Raw genomic sequence first — 20,648 nt, 5'->3', positions numbered from 1 at the left:
TTTTTAAAGGACTGATGTTTTGTCAGAAAAAGATTCTGTTATTTGGAAGTTTGGAAGATAGGTATTTCATAATAGTCCTTCCTATACAATAGTTTACTCCCATAAGATTCAAAAGAAACTTATTTTTTGAAAACTGGTCCAAGTGAGGAATACCATATTTGTCTGCATTTCTAAGTTCTAAGTATACTGCTTGATTTTTTTTTTTTTTCCTTCTTTCTGTCTTTTTTAAATAGCTCTCTTACCCAGCTACGGAGACTAGAAGAACTTGATTTAGGAAACAATGAAATATATAATTTGGTAAGTCTGTATAGAAGGGAGATTTGAATTTAATTTACCTTTAGTTATGATCACAAAACATTTTAGAGAGTCTGTGGGTATGGTTAAAGGAAGATGTGGCAATCTACTTTCATAAAGATTTATCACCTTGGAAACCCAATGTGGGTTGCTATGAGTCAGAATTGACTTGATGGTAGTAGGTTTGTTTTTTTTGGTTTCTTTATAGAGATGCTTATAAACCAGTATTTCCACAGGTATGACTTGAGAATACTAAAAAATGTGCTTCATTTCACACAGTTAAGGGTTATGATTTGAGTGGGATGGGGTCCATGTTGGTCAGGACTAGGGGTGGTAGGTGTAGGTAGGAACAAGAACTGGAATTCTCGGGGAAAGTAGGGGACACTTTTAAGGGAATCCTGGCATCGGAGAAATACCAACAGACTTCTTCTGCTACAGTATCCAGTTATTGACTGGTGAATTGGAATTCTGTCTTTCTTAATGGAAGACTGAAAATTAGGTCTTTGTTACCCTAACATTATTTTTATTGTTTTAGCCAGAATCAATTGGAGCTCTCATACATCTGAAGGATCTCTGGTTAGATGGAAATCAACTATCAGAATTACCTCAGGTAAGTGGTAGTTTCATAATCTCTTTCCCAGAACATAAAACATCAGCAACAACAATAAACTTCCTATATTCTTTGCTGCTACATGACTTTAATAAAATGTTTCTGAAAACCAGAAACATTGATTGAAAAAGCACATTAGAAAATGTGTTGAGCATTCATCTTTCTGCATTGCCATAGAAAAATTGAAAAGCCCACCATTCCTAAGATAGCAGATAAATCCTTTTGTTTGTGAAGTTTGTATTTTGTTTCACCTTACCACCCATGTAGCTGACCTGAAGCCCAGCAGATTTATAAATTACCAGGAGCCATTATTTGAACTTTATACATTTCTATCACCCTTTGTGATGTTCCAAGTACTTTGGGATAATTTTAGCTACATTTTGCCCTATAATGTTGTTGTTGTTTGCCGTCGAGTCGGCCCTGACTCATAGCGACCCCTCCTTGGGTTTCCGAGGCAGTATTACTACGGAAGTAGGATTGCCCAACCTTCCTTCCGAGGAGTGGCTGGTGGGTTTGAACCACCAGCCTTCTGGTTAGCAGTCAAGTGCTTTAACCACTATGCTACCAGAGTTCCTTGCCCTATAATAGTTCATTTAAAAACAATTTTTAAAACTTTTATTTTTTTTGAATATTGCTTATGGCTTAGCTGGCATGCCAAAGTGCTCTGAAGTTTCCTCCTGGTACCAAGTATGAGAACCGTGTTCCAAATGGAGTCTTGTGCAGACTTCTGTGTGGAAGCCTTTAGTAAGCAGGGCCACCATTCTGGTAACCAGAGAGAGAAATCCTGAAAACAAAACAATACACATACAAAAAAACCCAAATGAACATTTCTATGTACCATGGTCCCATTATTTTGTTTTACTCTTAACTTTTACTGAATGTTATTCTTTAGGATATCTTACAGCCAATCTCTGAAGTCAGCATACATTACATTCTGTAGGTGTTTGTATTTAAAGAAACTCAGATGCTGTCTCTCTGTCCACTTGTATGAACCCATTGTGATGGGCCTGTGCACTGTAGGTGGGGAATGCCATAGCAACACAGGGAAGTGTAAAACTAGAAGAAAATATTAGTAAATTTTTATTGAGATTACTATGAAATCATTGGTATTAACAGAACTAAGGCATTGATTTGAATCTTACTTCTGAGGTCATAAGCTGTACTTAAGAAGGCCCTAGGTAATGCAAATGGTTAAGCATTTGACTGCCAACCAGAAGTTAGAGGTTCATATCCACTCAGAGTCACCTTTGAATAAAGGCCTGATGATCTGCTTCCAAAAGGCACAACTTTGAAAACTCTACAGAGCAGTTCTGCTCTGACACACATGGGATCACTATGAGTCAGAATTGACTCAATGGCAACTGGTTTGGTTTTTTGGTTTTAACTGTACTTGGGAACAGGAGACAAAGCAGCAAATGCCATGGGTGAAGGTTCAATGAATACTTAGATTTCTCTAAGTAAATGTATGGGAAATGATGATGGATATAATCCTAGTTACTTTAGGAGTCAAGGGGTAGGGATGAAAAATATCCTGAAACTCTCAGGAGAGTAATAAAACCCCAGCTATGAGACATGTAGAGGGGAGAGTGTATGTATATACAGATGTGGGTAAATGACTGTGTGCAAAATGCTACAGCCTAAAACATAGAAAGCAAAGCTCTAAGAATCATGTTATAAATGATTGTTTTAAAAGCTTATTTACCTGAAAGGGGTCATCTTGTAGTATAAACTTGTGTTGAAGTAGCATTCAGAACAGAAACTCTCAACTGATCAGAATTATTTTTCTGTTTTCCAGTTGGTGTGATAGGTGAAGACATTGTTAAAGTTAATTAATGAAAAGTAGAACCACTTCAGGGGGTAGTCTGATTTCTTATAAGACAAGAAATACCAGGCTGAGAACATAGAGGGTATAATAGATAGGAGATAGGCTGAAAAGAATAGATCAAACAAAATTATGGAAAACCTTAAGTATAGATTGAGAGATTTGTATTCATGTAGACATCAGGGAGTCCTGGATGTGTTTTTTTTATGGGGAGTGGTATGCTTACATGACAAGATTTGTGTCTCTAGGAGGGATATTAGGAAGCTCAGTTTCTGGAATGGACTTGGAAAGGAAGGATCAAAACCCAGAGTCCCAAGAGGCTGGGATAACAGTCCTGGTAAGAGAATACTGATAGTAGGACTTTAACTAGGGCCAGTGGGAATGGAAAGAGAGAAATAAATACAAGAGACATCTGTAAAAAATTCATTTTGTGATTGGAAGGTAAGATAACTCTTGAATTGAATGTTAAACTCACTGAAGTACTTTCCCTGGTCCTGGATGGACTGTTTTCTTAATAAGCAGCACATTTGTCTTATCTGTTGATCTTAAAGATATCAGTGGGTTCTATATGGTACAGTTTTGCCAAGAAGCAAAGCATTGACGTTTTGGTAACAAGTACTGCTTGTCTTGGGAAAAATATAAAGTGGTTTCTTACCAGAGAGAATCCCTGGTTGCCCTGAAACGTAATCTGCTTACTAGTGATTGATTCCAAACTTGGAGAACTGGATTTTCACCTCCTTTTTTCCTAATTGTGTGACCTTGAAGTCATTTGTTCTTACTTGGCACCAGTCTCCTCGTCTATTACATGAGAATGATTCCTTGTCTGCCTGAAGGTGGAGGGCTTGGCATCCTGCCCAGCTCCATGTCTATGATTCATGCAGCTTCCCAGTTCCATGAGAAGGGGGTCTGTGAATTTATGCCAGCTTTCACATTTAGATGATACACTAAAGATTACATCCTTGGGACTGCTTTTGGATTTAATTGCAAAAAATCACTGTAACAAATTCCTCTATACTGTGGCAGGTTGAAACGTGAGTCTCCTTTTCTATGTCACTGATGTAGGAAATAGGAAATTTGAAGAATCTGCTGTGTTTGGATGTCTCAGAAAACAGGTTGGAACGACTTCCTGAAGAAATCAGTGGCCTGACTTCATTAACAGACTTAGTCATTTCCCAGAACTTATTAGAAACGATTCCTGATGGCATCGGTAAGTATTGGAAATAGTTCCTAAAGACACAGGCAGTTGTCTTGACCATTTGGAGCATGCTTTGATCCTTCCGTCAGCACTCAGGTGCAGAGGATTAGCTTCTTAAAGTCTTTTTCTTGTTTTTTTGCTGTTAGGAAAGAAAAGAATAACTGGTAACAGTTTAAGTTTCTTTGAATCAAGTGTTCCTGTTGTCCTGGTTGGGTAGCGATTGGAGGAATTATTACTTATAAGTGTTGACTCATATCTGTTTCATCTGCATCTTGTTTAAATGATTTCAGAAGCACCTAAGCCCAAATAATAGAATGTGTTTACGGTATATGAGCAATCACTAAGAAATTTTTCATTCTGCATCCCAAGTAGTTTATGAGAAAACAACTTTGACTTATTGCATGACCTAAGGAGGGGGCTGTTAAAGGAAACATGTTGTACTTGAGCTGAGCCTTTTCCAGTATATTGAGGATAGTCTTTTTTTTTTTTTTTTTTTACCTTAACTGTATTATGCTATTTCCTTTAAAAACATCAGACCAGACCATTTCCTTTACTATAAAGGAATTCAGTCCCATGGGGAAATAAATGCAAACAGAAGAGGGATAAACAAACAGACATAGACTGGCAGTTCCACCTTAGCAAAGCCACTTGGAAATTGTAAGAAACTGCCATTAACCCTAGAGTTGTTAGAAGATGGCTGTCTTTGACCTTCATTTGTCTTTTATTCAAAACATCAAAGGAAGTGTTTAAAAGATTTTCAGTAGCTGGAAAAGCTGTATGACAGAGGACCATTTCCTTTCTAGTATTTGTTTGAGATAAAAGTGATAACTGATAAAAGCAATTCAGTAAGAATATAGAAATTGCCTTTTTGTTAAGGCCAGTTGCAAAATGGATGGGGACTTTGACTCTATGTAGAAATGTTCATTGAGAATCAGATGTGACATCTAAAAGCAATTTTTGGAATTGGAGATATTTTGCTTTGACTAGGAAGAGGTAAGAGGCATGAAATGGCTGACTTTGAAGCATTTAAAAGGTAGTGATTAAATGCTTGGTTGCTAACTGATGGGACAGTAGTTCGAACCTACCAGCTGCTCTGAAGGAGAAAGATGTGGCAGTCTGCTTCTGTAATGATTTACAGCCTTGGGAATCCTATGGGGCAGTTCTGTTTTAACCTATGAGTTGGAATCAACTCAACAGCACCCAACAATAGCATCGTACAAATGGTCCCTGGGTGGTGCGAACAGTTTGCACTAAAGTAGCGTAAAGGTTGGTAGTTGGAACCCATCCAGAAGTGCTGCAGAATAGAGACCTGGCAGCTTGCCTCCACAGAGATTGCAGCTACAGATACCCTGTGGAGCAGTTCTACTCCTTAATGTACGGGGTCACTGTCAGTTGGAATCTACTTATAGATGACTGGTTTGGTGATTTGTTGGTGGTGGTGGTGGTGGTTGATGCCATTGATTTAAATCCAGCTCTTCGTGACCCTGTGTACAACAGAACGTAACACCGCCCAGTCCTGTGCCATCCTTACAATCCTTATAATTGTTGCTATACCTGAGCCCATCATTTCAGCCACTGTGTCAATCTGTCTTGTTGAGGGTATTCCCCCTTTTCACTGACCCTCCACTTTACCAAGCATGATATCCTTCTCCAGGGAATGGGCCCTTCTTGACAACATGACCAAAGTAGGTGGGACAAAGTCTGGCCATTCTCGCCTCCGAGGACCCTTCTGGCTGCACTTCTACCAGGACAGATTTGTTCGTTCTTCTGGCAGTCCATGGTGTTTTCAGTATTCTTCACCAGCACCACAACTCAAATCCATCAACTCTTCTTTGGTCTTCCTTATTCATTGTCCAGCTTTCACATGTATATGAGGCAATTGAAAATACCATGGTTTGGGTTAGGTGCACCTTAGTCTTCAAACTGACATCTTTGCTCTTTAACATATTAAAGAGATCCATTTAATGATTTGCCCAGTGCAGTATGACATCTGGTTTCTTGACTGCTGCTTCCATGGGTGTTGATTGTGGATCCAAGTAAAATGAAATATTTGACAACTGCAGTCTTTTCTCTATTTATTGTGATGCTTGTTTGATGCTTGTTGGTCCAGTTGTGAAGATTTTTGTTTCTTTATTCTGAGGTGTAATCCATACTGACGGCAGTAGTTCTTGATTTTCATCAATAAGCACCTCGAGTCATCTTCAGTTTCAGCAAGGAAGCTTGTATCATCTGCATGTTACAGGTTGTTAATGAATCTTCCACAATCCTGATGCTGCATTCTTCTTCATACAGTCTAGCTTCTCAGATTATTTGCTCAGTGTACAGATTGAATAAGTATGGTGAAAGGATACAACCTTAATGCAGTCCCTTCCTGATTTTAAACCATGCAATATCTCTTGTTCTGTTCTAACAACAGCCTCCTGGTCTGTGTACAGGTTCCTCATGGGCACAATTAAGTGTTCTGAAATTCCCATTCTTCACAATGTTATCCATAACATGTTATGATTCACACAGTCAGATGACTTTGCATAGTCAAAACACAGGTAATACTTTCTGGTATTCTTTGCTTTCAGCCAAGATCCATCTGACATCAGCAATGATATCTCTCATTCCAGATATCTCATTCAGAAGAGAGATATCTCTCTTCTGAATCCAGTTTGAATTTCTAGCAGTTTCCTGTCAATACACTGCTACAACCATTTTTGAATTATCTTCAGCAAAATAATACTTGCAAGGGAAAAACCTGGTGGTTTGATATAATACCTATTGGCTGAAAAAGAAAGAATTGTGAATTTCATTTTAAGAAAGAAGTTTAAAAAAAAGATAACTGTTACAAATTAGATTAGGTGCTTAGTGAAGAAGTAAGTGCCTGTTAGTACAAGTATTCAAGGAGAGGCTGGAAGAGCACTTGCCAGTGATATTGTTAAGGAGACCCATCCTCTGTTGGGGTGAGATGTTTCAATGCTGAATGGTAATATGTGTGCTGAGAGTGAGGGCAGGTGCATATCCTTGGGGAACAGGTTATTGATTATGTCAGTAGAGTCTAAGGGACATTTAATTCTTCTGCTTTGCCCAGTAGCTGCACATGAGGTAAGAGAATTCTCCCAGCTTACTATCTCCAAGAAGATGGAGGCTGTTTTCTGATTTTACTGGAGAAAGTGTCCTCAGACCAGTTGTTGCTCTCAGGATAATGAAGGACACCTGCTCTGTGGGTCAGTCTTGCGACTTGGAGTTGAAAGTGAGATTTGACTGAGTAATTTAGGATTCCCTCCACTCAGTGGAGGAGCTCTGGGGGTACAGTGATTAAAGAATTTGGCTGTGAATCAAAAGGTCAACGGTTTGAACCCACTCAGCCACTTAGTGGGGAAAAGATGTAGCAGTCTGCTTCCATAAAGATTTACAGCCTTAGAAACCCTGTGGGGATGTTCTACTCTGTCTGATAGGGTTGCAATGAGTCAGAGTAATCTTGATGGCAGTGGATTTGATTTGGTTCACTCAGTGAGGACTCTGAGAAGGCTTCAGTAAAGCTCCTCATTCATCTCTGTAGCCTGTGGGCATGACCAGTAAGTCAAGTATTCCTGCCTTGGGTGAAATAGGCTCAGCCCTTAATCTAGATTTTCAGAGATTACCACCCTATTCTGCATATATAGAAATATTTTATCATAGGGATTTTCTCTGAGTCATTTTTATTCATAGGTGCTGTAAGAAACTACAGTTTACTGTTTTCAGTAAAGATGATTCTTGGAGTAAGGTGAAAGTCTCTCCTCTTTCTCAACCATACACTAAGTATCTCCTGGTCTTTCTTAAAGAGCCAGCTGTTTGTTTTTATTTTCTGGCTTTACTATTATGATCATTTTTGGGCAATGCCTTTTAAAATGATTTACTACTGATGGCTGACAGTTTTTGATGTTGTGAACAAATTATCTTAACTCTCAACTTTCAGTGATCTGAATAAATGAGCATGATGATAGTTTCAAACTTAAAAAGCTGAGTGAAGAAAAAATAACTGTGTAAAACAAATTAAAAGAACAGCAGATAGGAAATACCAGGTGGTGATTAGGGGAAAATTGTGACTAATGAGTTTAAATAACACTTCTACAGGAAAACTTAAGAAGCTGTCAATCTTGAAGGTGGATCAGAACAGACTCACACAGTTGCCTGAATCAGTTGGGGATTGTGAAAACCTCACAGAATTGGTTCTGACCGAAAATCGGCTCTTGGTGAGTGTGGTTTGCAAATGCAATTGGACATTTAGAGTGTGGATTCCATATGGCAAAGGGCTTACCAGAGCAGATTCCCCTATTTGTAGTTTGGGTGGACTGAATGGAAATCCCCATATACTAACAGCAAGAAGTACATGAAAATCAGTATCTAATCTGCTTGAGAGAAGGAAATGATTTTGAAGGATCCATTGTGAAAGCATGTGCCCTACCCTAATTGTGGTACCTACAGTATTGGCCTGAGCTAACACCCTGCAGAAGTCCCCCGGTGAAGTATGTTGATGCATATGATGATGACGCCTCTGCCAGTGGTGTCCAGGGACCACCAGATAAAACATTGCTCTGGGACTCCTGTGTCTTCTTCATAGCTTCTTTGAGCAAATGGGAAGAGCTGGTGAGAAGGAGAAGAAATGGGGGCTTTCCAGGGAAAGGCTTGGTGGGACTGGGGCTGAGGAAGACTCTTTTGAGGCAAGCCAGGGAATGGAATCTGATGGGCTTTGCTTGAGGCTGCTTCTTACCCTGACATGATATTTGAGAGGCAAAGGTGGCCCTTAGGCCACATACACATGGGCCAGGCTTCCCACCCTGCAAGGGCAAAGGCACACGTGGTGCATTTACCACTCGCCAAGGGCAGTTTAGCTGGGTGGTGGCAGATCTCATTCGTCTTTCTTTTTCTGCTGCTTCCTCTTCTTTCCTCAGTCCTTCATTTAGTATCATCATATCTTTCCTCTCTTCCAGTTACCTTTTATCTACTATTCCTTCTTCAGTTTACTCTCCCATCTTTCTCTTTTTTCCATCTTCATTATGTCACCTTATATATTTCCCTGCCTTTTCTTCTCCTCTTTCCCCTTTCTTCCCTTTTATGCTTTCTTTAGAAAAAGGGTAAGTAGTTCTCTTTAGGTGTAAAAAGAGAAAGAAAGAGAAATGGCAGCAAGAGTCAGTCAAGGGCACAAGGTTGGCAGAGTGACCTAACATCTCTCCTCAGGTTGCGAAGGTAGCCATACTCAGACAGGTGTGGTGGAAGTACCAAATGATTTCTTGTTCTTTTTTATGACTTTAGGTTTATGAAATAGTAGTCATTAAAGGAAAAAGAAAAATTCATCCCCAGATGCCATTAGAATGTTGAAGAATCCCACCTGGGCCAGCTTGTTTCCTGTAGGACGCAGTTCTCCCCTCATCAACCCTGCTCACCTTTCTCCCATTCTGACACAGTCCTCTCTCTTTTTCTGGCCTGCTGACAGTCCTGCTTAGGGCTCTGATTCCCTGCCCAGCACTCTGGCTTCCACAGTCATCATAAGCCACTGTGCCTGTGTTGTCCTCGAAGGTCCAGGCAGGAAAGGGATGAATCTTGGGTATGTAAATTCTCACTCAAGTTGAAGAGCATCCATCCATTTACTCTTTAGTAAGTGTGTCTCTATTTCCACATCTGGCCATTTGACTTCATTTCATTAAAACAGGCTGTGATTTCAACAAAAATTCAAAATACTTAATTCCCCATCCCCTACTTAACTTCAGGAAGGACTGTTGCTTCTCTTGCTAGATGAGATTGCAGTCTTTAAGTCCATGAAAATATCTGTTTTAAAAACTATGAGCCATGTTAAAAAGATGCTTTAGATTAATAATGAAAATGTTATTTTGACAGACCTTACCTAAGAGCGTTGGAAAACTTAAGAAGTTGAGCAACTTGAATGCAGACAGAAATAAATTAGTGTCTTTACCAAAAGAGGTATGTGCTTTTAATATCAATACACAGGAGTGACTAAAAAAAAGAAAAAAGAAAAAGTCCAATACTTCAAAAGACTTACATGTTGTTGCTATTGTTGTTATGTGCCGTTGAGTCGGATCTGACTCATAGCAACCCCTCCTTGGGTTTCTGAAGCAGTATCACTACAGAACTGGATTGCCCAACCTTCTTCCTAGGAGTGGCTGTTGGGTTTGAACCACCACCCTTCTGGTTAGCAGTCAAGTGACTTACATGGTACTTTTAAAACTTGTGAACTCTTATCTTTAAGTATAAAGCTGATTTGAGGGACTATATCAAAGAATGATCCTCAGTGACATTACACACAGTGGATGGTCCTGATGACTCTAAGCTCTGTTGGGAAGGGTATATCAATAAGATTTTAAGTGAGAGGAAGGGAGAGATTGACAGTTTGGATTTGATATACTGAGAATGGTGACATTATTGACAGCAATGCGTAATTTGGGAGTTTGGCACAGGAAGTGGGTGACTTTGTGTTCAACTGTTGAGTTTAATGTTAAATTAAATGTTTAATGTTAAAAAAAAAAAAAAACCTCACTGCCTTTGAGTCGACTCTGACTCATGGTAGTGACTCCATGTGTTTCAGGGTAGAACTGTTGTTCTACAGGGTTTTCAATGGCTTTAATTTTACAGAAGTTTTACAGAACTAGATCCCCTTTATTCCATGGCACTGCTGAATGGATTCAAAATGCCAACCTTTCAGTTACTAGTTGAGCACAAATAGTTTGTATGACCTATGAGTCTCCTGTCCCATAGGGCATTGGAATTATAAAAGTGGATGCAACCATTTTTCTACGCTGAGATGAGAGTGAATGAACTCTTCACAAAGGCATACATACACACAGGAAAGCAAGTGGGAGGCTAAAGCAAGGGTCCTGGGATTTTTTTTTTTTTTTTTTTTCCCCTGTGAGCAGGAGAGAAAGACAGTTACCATCCACTGTGAGCAGCAGAGGCATTCAGGGTGATTTCGAGGCATTTGGATCTGAAGGTGATGAAGATGCTGACAGTGCAGTAGAATCCCACAGCAGACCAGGAAGTGGTTAGCACTTTGTTACTTTCTATTTGAAAGTAGAAAGACTTCAATTCAGTAGGGGAATACTGAATTTGATATTTTATTAGCAGTAAAGTCAAACTAAGTTTAAGCTTTGTATGTGTGTGTGTATGTGTGTGTGTGTGTGTGTGTGTGTGTGTGTGTAGGAGGGGTAGTCATTAAATGAATGAGCTGTTGGTGAGTCCCTTACCCCTGGCTGGGGCCTCACATAAAAAGATGTGTTTCCTTCTGTGATATGATCACTAGCCACGTACAGTTTTCTACTTATTTTTCCTTATTTTTCCTTTTGACTCTTTCCAGCATCTATCTGGGAATAATTTTAAAGCTTCCAGGCAGCCAGCCAGAGGGATTCTTAACTTTCCTAGGGCCACTTAACAAGGTTTCTGAAATTGCCTTGGGTTCCATTTTCTTTTCTCAATTTGTTGTTCTACCCAGAGTGTTCATCTTCTTCCCGGGTAAGATGGCCAAAGCCAACCTTCTGCCTTGTAGCAGTCTTAGTCCCCACCAATGTTCCCTAATAGAAGCATAAGGATATTTGTTGTAAATGTGACATCCTTACTATATCAACATTGCCATCTGAGTAAAACTGTTTCTAGAGAAAGGCATAAGGCAACATCTCAGTTAAACTAGGTCACAGCTAATAGACTGTGCTATCAAAACACTTTGGCTCTTGTCTCTAAGCAGTAAACCAAAACACAAAGCTGATAATCTGAACATGAATTTTACTCCTGCTGAATAGCACACGTAGATGGGTAATAGCTTGGCCACATAAAACACACCCAGAGAAGTAGTAAGAGTTCATTATGACCTTTCCCAGTGCCATGCTCTGTCCCAGGTGCTTTCCTGTATGTTAACTCTGAATCCTCACAGCAGCTTTCTGAGGTTGTGATGATTTCCTCATTTTACACATGAGGAAACAGACCCAGAGAGTACTTTTCCTTACCAAGATTCACACAGTGAGGACTTGGTAGAACTGGACTGCAAAGAGGAGTCTTCTGACAGCCTGCCCCACTGCTCTTTCACTGACCAATGAAAACAAGGCAACTCACCTATTTAGCAAGATTATGATTTGGTAATGATAGGTCAAATTATATTTACTTTGGGCATTTTAGAATATTAATTCATTTTAGAAATCACTTCAAGGCAAATGTTGAATGGTGCACTTTTAAGTTTAATATTAATCCCAGTAAGTTTCACATTACTTCAATGCTCTCACCCTACCCCACGCCACGCCACCCTCCTAGTCCTGTCTTTTGATTTTCTCCCTCCTCTCACAGGTGCACATTCTAGGTAAGAACTTGAAGGTTGTATTGTTATAAAACCATCATCATCTTTTTAACATCAGTCTCCTTTTCACTTTAAAACAGTGAAACTTGCAGTCACTGTTTTGCTTAGAGGATTACACCCCGTATGTGTGTCCACTTAAATTTACTGGACAGCTCTTCATTTTGTGGAAATATTGTGGGAATATTTCATGCTTCAAAGCATTTTAGCTATCACATTTTTCCCATTTTCTGAGAAATGGGGATTGGCTTTCTGGCACCTAGAGCTTTACAAAACAAAGTCTGTGTCTTTTATCTTAGCTGCCTGATAGAGCAAAGAATGTTTAAGCTTTTAGGGGTTGTATCTTTTCTAACACACCTTCACTCCTTCTCCCACACACTCAGCTCCCAGAGAAGGAAAACACTGCTGTAGATCAGCTTAGTAACTCAGCACAAACTGCTGAGTGCTAGCCTCTGACCATCAGAGAGCCTCCCTACCTTGCATTGCCTCATGTTGGTCTGGGCGGCACTGTCGAGCCATGCATTTCTGCAGTGACTGTGGTAGGCATTGTGCCTGCCTGCTTCAGTGTCCACGCGTGCCTGTGTGCTCTGCCTCCAAGTTTGCTACCATCTGATCTAATCCTGCAATTTCCTGATTTGAGTCTTTTGTTTAAAAAATTTATGACTTTCACTTCAACAATTTAGTTGCATGCGTGCCCTACCTAAACTACAATGCTGACCAATTCAACTTCTATGCCGAAAGTCCGTAGTAGCAATAATTGCCATTGGTCTTGTTCACTGTGCAGTTCTTTTTTTTTTTTTTTTTTGTCTTTTATTTTTTGAAATTGGATAGTATTGCAATTGTCAGTTTTATGGCACAGCTTTTTAGTCTGTAGTAGCATTTATTAGCAATTTTTTTCCCCAGTGGTGAGTGGGAAAATAATTGTGGGTCACAATAATGGATTATTTGTGTTTTGTGGTGTATTTGTAGTAAACATTTGCAAATCAACAAATGTCTCTTGTTTTCTTAATTGTTAGCTGCTTGGAAATTTAGAAAAGTCAGGTAATCTTGTTATCTTGTAAGTATTGTTCAGACCACAGTTGCATCTCTGACTCCCATTTTGCTTCTTAAATGCATGAAGATTCAAATCGGCTGACTGCTTTATGTGTTCTTCATTGTAAACTATTGGACATTTTCCTTTAGATTCAGTTTGTTTGTTTTTAAAAGACTGCATGGCCTGGAACCCCATTTTCTTTTGTGTTTGTCAGATTTATTTCTTTCCAAAGAATGCTTTTCTGTGAATTACATTTTAAGTTATTCAGAAATCTGAAAGACATCAATTGGCAGTTCATCTGTCCTCACTAAATTGCCATTTTTTTGACACTACTCTACCTCCAAAGGAAAGACTAGATTTGCTTTCTATGGTAAATGTGGCATGCTTCTGATGTGTCAAGCCAGTCATTTCTATCTTTTGTTTCTCATCTTGTTGCTTAAGTTTATATGCTTCTAAGGAAAGGAGGGGGAGCTCTGGTAGCATAGTGCCTAAGGCACTTGACTGCTAACCAGAAGGCTGGTGGTTCAAACCCACCAGCCACTCCTCGGAAGGAAGATATGGGCAATCTACTTCCATAGTGATACTGCCTCGGAAACCCAAGGAGGGATCGCTATTAGTCGGGTCTGACTCAATGGCACATAACAACAACAACAACAACAAGGAAAGGAGGAGCCCTAACAAAAACTCCTAGTTTTGGTAGATGGGAGGAATTACAAGACTAGACTGTACAGGAGCATGTGATTCATGGATAGAGAGGGAGTTGATATATGTGTGATCATGTATATGATGAAAGAGAGTCTGTATCTTCATAATGTTCTTCAGCCAAATCTCATTTTAAACAACCAAGGCCATACAGAATTTATGACTGGAAGAAATTGAGCATGTATCCAAGATTAGAGTCCAGTCTCCATTAAGTCAAAATAAAGGAGCTCTGGTGGTGCCGTGCCTAAGGCATTTGACTGCTAACCAAAAGGTTGGTGCTTCAAACCCACCAGCTGCTTCTTAGAAGGAAGATGAGACAATCTACTTCCATAAAGATTTACTGCTACTGACTTGGAAACCCAGTGGGGGCCACTGTGAGTCAGAATCAACTTGATGGCAGTAGGTTTGGTTTTGTCTTTTTGTTTGAAGTCAAAATGAAAATGACGCCAACTACCTGGCACCTGTCCAGTCAAATGAGACAAGATCTGATTTACAGATCATCCATCAATGCCTTTCCTTGGCAGGCAACCAGTAAATACTAATTACTCATAAATATTATGTCTGTGTGATCAGAATTTTCTTTCTGAGGAAAGCTTTATGCTTTCTTATTATTACAATGTAGATTTTTTAAGTGTAAGTTTGCTATCATATTCTAAAATAAATTATTGATAACTAAAATAGATAAAAGAAAATGGAAACTAAAACTGTTAGTTGACCATTGGATTTCATGATGGAGAAGGCCTTCCTAAGCTGAAAGAAAATAAATCATACACCATAAAATAAACATTTGATGAATTTGTCTACATGAAAATTAAATTTCTTATCATCAAAAGAGGTTAAGACAACTTGAGAACAGAGGGAATTTGCAGCATCACAGACAGTGATGGTTTCTCCTTACTCTATTAGAAATTCTTTCACATCATTGATAGAACAAGTAGGTGAAAACAAAACTGCCCCACAAGAGCTAATAAACAATTTGCAGAAGAAAGAAATAGAACTAGCTATTAATATGAACATTTTCAGGCTCATCTGTATTCACAAGAATGTTAAAGCATTTGATTTCCCAGATTTTCAAGATGTTTAAAATAATAATACCAGCTGTTGGTGAAGTTCAGGGGAACACATATTATCATAAAAGTATAAATTACTACAGTCTCTCTCAAGGAGAATATGAAAATATTGTTTAAAAATTTTTAAATGTGCATACCCTTTAATTCTGCAATTCCACCTCTAAGAATTTATCCTAAGAAAATTATCAGGGATATATGCTAAGAGTCATACACAAGCATGTTCCTCACAGTATATGTAGGAACAGATAACAGGTGCCGAGCACCGTGCCAAGCATGTATAGCAGCAGCTATATGCTATCTGCTGTGCCAAGCATGTTTACACACAGCTAACACATACCAGGTTCTGTGACTAGTGCACAGGGGCAGCTAAAATCTGCAGTGCCCAGTGCTGCACAAACACTGGAGGAACAGACATGTGCTTTCATGCATATTCTTGTCTAATTTTCATATCAGTTCTATGAGGTGTAAGGTACATCATTACCCATATCCCACAGATTGAGAAACTAAGGCTCAGAGAGTCTAAGTAATTTGCCCAAGATCACACAGCAAAGAAGTGGCACAACTAAATAGCAGTGTCTAACAAGGGCAATTTGCTAAATGATCTGTGATATGTCTGCAGGCTGAAATAGTTACTATCTGTCTAAAAAAGATAGTGAATATCTTTTTAGAAACATAATAACATGCAAAAAGTTCCTTATGTCCTAGGTAAACAAAGGTACTAAAGATCATAGTATTGGTTCTAATTTTGTTTAAGGGTATATATGGAATCACAAATTCATGGCAATAATACTAGAGGGTTGTGCGTCGAAATGTTATTACTGATTATCCCTTGTGGTAGGATTTGGTTGGAGTTATTTTTTTCATTATGCTTATGTGTGTATATTTGTGGTTTCTATTGTCCAGTCAGCATAAATTACTTTCATATAATTAGAAAAATAGAATACAGTAGCTATTAGTGGATGTTTTAATGACACAGGCCCAACAATTCAGGAAATCCCAAAGCCACATTATTTCTAAGATATTTATGAAGTAGACAACATTTGAATAATATGCCACAGATGATGATGGAAAAGGCAGTAATACTCTTTGGTTGATAAAATTATACACCATATTATTTCTATTCAAATTGTACTTTGACCAGATTTTCCTTATTGAAAATTCAATTTTGTTACAAATAATATTAAAAGGACGTTATTGAATGAAAATCAAGGTTTCTTTATGTCATGGATTGAATTGTGTTGCCCCAAAATATATGTCACTATAGCTGGGCCATGATTCTCAGTGGTTTGGCAGTTATATAATGATGTACTCTTCTCACTTGATGTGATCTGTAATAGGATTAGGGTGGGATGCAACACCTTTACTCAAGTCACAGCCCTGATCTGATCTAAGGGGAGTTTCCCTAGGATGTGGCTTGTATCACCTTTTCTCTTATAAGAGGTGAAAGGAGAGAGAAGCAAGCAGAGAGAGAGGCATGTGACTGCCAACAAGAAAGAAGAACTAAGAGCGAGCATGTCCTTTGGACCAGGACTTCCTGTACTGAGAACTTTCTTGAACGAGGGGAAGACTGATGCCAAGACACACGAAGATCTCCAAGGGACACTGGGCCCACCGATGTTGAAAGAAGACAAGGCCCTTTCCCCAGAGCTGATAAGAGAGAAAGCCTTCCCCTAGAGCTAGTGCCCTAAGTCTGGACTTCTGGCCTCCTGAACTGTGAGAGAATAAATTTCTGTTTGCTAAAGCCATCCGGGGTCGCTAGGAGTCGGGGCCGACTCGATGGCAAATAACAACAACAAAAGCCATCCACTTGTGGTATTTCTGTTATAGCAGCACTAGAGGACTAAAAGAATGTGCAATAGCATATTAAGAACTACTTAGAACGGGCATTGACTAAGTGAATATAAGCAGACAAAGACAACTAATCTAGGCGTTTCCTTTGCGTTTTTAAATCTGTCTGACTATCTTCTTTAGGATAATGCACCAGGTAGCAATTAATACTTAGTAAAAGTCAATTTGAGTGAGGATTTGTTAGATGATCTGCAGGTCCTATCTCCTTGAGGTGGATTGGAACAGTGCCAAGCAGTTAAGGAGCAGTATCACGGTGAATTAAGAAAGACACAAAACAGCTAAACAAAGATTCTCAGCTATATTCTGCAATTCTGAGAGAATCTAAGTCTAACCTCTTATATGCTGGGAAGGTACTATTAAGTGGTTTATGGGAGGTTTTAAAATAATCAGCTGCTTAGATAACTGGTAATAAGTTATTTAAACAGTGACTCTGCTTTCCAGAATTTCTATGTAATACAGACCTTTTTATCCTGATGATGCCTAAGGACCTATAAACTCTGCCTTCTAAACCCAGAAGAGAGCTAAAATACATGTGAATGATACATATAATAATGAACTTATGTCAGTTCTTCACTGTTGTTGTTCTTAGCTGCCCTCAAGTCAGGTCCTGATCACAGCAACCCCTGCACAACAGAATTGGACCATTTTGGTCCATAAGGTTTACATCGGCTGATTTTCAGAAGCAGAGCACCAGGCCTTTCTCTTTAGTCCGTCTAAGTCTGGAAGCTCCACTGAAACCTGGTTAGCCTCATAGCTACCTTCAGGCCTCCTTTGGCCGACTGTAGTAGTAGCTGTGCGTGAGGTGCGTTAGCTGGAACTCACACCCAGGTCTTCCACGTGGAACCCGAGAATACTGCCACTGAACCACTGTTGCCCCCAGTTCTTCACTATTGTTAATCACATTATTACTGTGATACTGGCAGGGGGCCATTTTTCTAAGAAATTCAGGTGGGTTTAGGGAAGAGATTCTCAGCATCTGCACAGTTCTATGAATATATTAGGCACCAAGTGCTGATTAAACCAACCATTTGGAACTGGGGTTTTCACTTCTTGGGGAAAACAAACAATATAATAGCTACCACATTTATTTGGCAGCCTGGTGGCGTAGTGCCTAAAGCATTTGACTGCTAACCAGAAGGCTGATGGTTCAAACCCACCAGCCACTTCTCGGAAGGAAGGTTGGGCAATCTACTTCCATAGTGATGCTGCCTCAGAAACCCAAGGAGGGATCACTATGAGTTGGGTCCGACTCAACGGCAGTGAATTTGGTTTTTTTGGTTATATGCTATGAGTCGAAGTGACTCAACGGGAGTAAGTTTGGTTTCATATTTTTATATGCCAGGTTCTGTGATAGACACTGAATTATGTATGTTGTTTCATTTAATTTAATACTTATTGTTACCTAGTTAAAGTCACATATCCAAACCATAAAGCAGACCAGAGTTTAGATTCTAACCCACATCTGTATAATCTCAAAATATCCCTCCCACCATTGCACCACATTCCTCTCTGATGTCTACAAAGAACTATATAGCTTTAGAGTTATGGTTTTCACTGCTTAAAGATCTTTTCTAAAAACCAAAGGTTACAGCCACCCCTTCCTGGTTGATTTGGAAAGAGGGCTCTGTTTTTCTGAATGTTTGCCCGGGACAGCCTGTGCCTATGATGGTGATTAAGGTATCCCCAGCCCAGGCTGCAGCAGCAACATGTGCTCTTTGATGGCATTGTTTTCCCAAAACTGTAGACAATAGAGGTCAAGAGGTTACACTGCCTGCTCTGACTACCCAAAGGGCCTAGGACACTCTTAAAAACAATTGCTTCCCACTCCTGACAGTCTCAAATAGATATACTATTAGAGTAGAAAAGGAAAAAGGAAAAATATAAATGACACTCTAATCATTATAGACAGCTCCCACACTACATTGTGAGTTCACACCATTTCCTCAAAAACACTGAAGGGATGTTAACTTATCCAGAATTTTTATTGCTCTGGCAACTTATAGAGGCCTTTCTGTTCCATTTTAATTAATTAATTTTTAAAATAGAGAATATATGCAAATGATACAAATTGAAAATGCTCACATGGTGTAACAGTAAGGCCCTAAAATAGATTTCCTGCAGATGGCTTGGGGAAGTGGACATGGAGATGCTCACAGTCACAGCGCTGGATTCCAGAGTCACAAGCCCCCAACTTGGCTGTCTGTGCCCACCACAAGCTTGTTGTCAGACCAAGAGGATCATAACTGATATGCTTTGACTCTCTGGGTGACAGATAAATCCTATCTCCTGAAATCCAGGCCAGGATATCAAGTTGAGGGGTCTCCAGCCTCAGCCATGTGCAGACCTGGACGACCCCTCATGGCATGCAAGCTTGTTACTGAACCCAGACCCCAGTGCAGACTCCCCTTCTCAGGGGGAGTGTGCCCTTTGAGGGTCTTGAGTATTCCTTCCTGTGAGTAGACCTTTGTTGGAATCATCTAAATTTATCATAGAGAATCTGAAATTTCGCTCCTCAAAGGATCAGCAGTTTGATCCCTTTTCTCCCATAATATTCCTGGACACTGAACAGATCGAGAAGTCATCCGCAGGGACCCAGGTGAGGAGAGGGAACCCAGGCCATGCCCCACAAGCAGTGAGGCAGGAAGGCAGGGAGAAGACAGAAAAGGCAAAGTGGACCAGAATAGATTGAGGAGTCAGCTGCAGGGATCCAGGTAACGGTGGCTGAAGGGGTCCAACAGCTAAGAGAGATAATCTTGTCTGTCGGTTTGTCCTACTGTGGTGACGTATTGCTGTGAGTCTTGAGGCTGTGCCACTGGTGTTTCAAACCCAGTGAGGTGCACCTGGTGCACAGGTATCAGCCCTGCTTGCAGACTGAGACAGACTAGGAAGAAGGAAGAGGCCATCCACTTTTCAAAGAATTGGCCAGAGAAAACATTACGATTAGCAGAGAAACACTGTCTGATACATTACTGCGCAACTTTATGAATAGTCTAGAAATATTGTCCAAAATAGAAATAGGAAGAATCATTAACAACCTGAAGAAGATGAATCACTTAGCTTAGAAAGCTCTCAAAGCAGGACTGGGCAGAGCTGCATTATCAGAGTAAAATTAGCCTTTTTCATATGGATAAGGTAAAGCTTTCAAGACCTCCCTTTGCAGAGGTGGCTCCACTCAAATTGAGGAGAATCGGTGGCAAACATGCATTAATAATCGGAACATGGAACGTACGAAGTATGAATCTAGAAAAATTGGAAGTTGTCAAAAATGAAATGGAACACATAAAGATTGATATCCTAGGCATTAGTGAGCTGAAATGGACTGATTTTGGCCATTTTCAGTCAGACAACCATATGATCTACTATGCCGGGAACGATAGTTTAAAGAGGAATGGCATGACATTCATCATCACAAAGGATGTTTCAAGATCTGTCCTGAAGTACAGTGCTGTCAGTGATAGAATAATATCCATATACCTACAAGGAAGACCTGTTACTAGGACTTATTCAAATTTATGCACCAACCACCAAAGCCAAAGATGAGGAAATTGAAGATTTTTATCAACCTTGCAGTCTGAAATTGACCAAACATGCAATCAGGATGTGTTAATTATCACTGGTGACTGGAATGCAAAAGTTGGAAACGAAGAATCACTGGTAGTTGGAAAATTTGGCTTGGTGACAGAAATAATGCTGGAACTCACATGGTAGAATTTTGCAAGCCCAACGACTTGTTCATTGCAAGCACCTTTTTTCAACG

The 20,648-nt window shown here is 39.7% G+C and overlaps 1 protein-coding gene across 1 annotated transcript in view; it reads left to right on the top strand.

Moving 5' to 3' along the window:
* Positions 1-20,648, top strand: part of LRRC1 (leucine rich repeat containing 1) — a 187,285-nt gene that overhangs the window by 143,249 nt on the left and 23,388 nt on the right. The window contains exons 6-10 of the mRNA XM_007945629.2: positions 234-297; positions 830-904; positions 3,789-3,933; positions 8,023-8,141; positions 9,784-9,867. Coding sequence (XP_007943820.1) covers positions 234-297; positions 830-904; positions 3,789-3,933; positions 8,023-8,141; positions 9,784-9,867 — 487 coding nt within the window. The remainder of the gene's footprint in view (positions 1-233; positions 298-829; positions 905-3,788; positions 3,934-8,022; positions 8,142-9,783; positions 9,868-20,648) is intronic.

The sequence above is a fragment of the Orycteropus afer genome, unplaced genomic scaffold (assembly GCF_000298275.1).
Source record: "Orycteropus afer afer isolate SDZICR_OR568_19922 unplaced genomic scaffold, OryAfe1.0 scaffold00140, whole genome shotgun sequence".
Classification (NCBI taxonomy): Eukaryota; Metazoa; Chordata; class Mammalia; order Tubulidentata; family Orycteropodidae; genus Orycteropus; species Orycteropus afer.
Note: the sequence above shows the minus strand (reverse complement) of the source record. Positions and strands in the feature narration are given on the sequence as shown.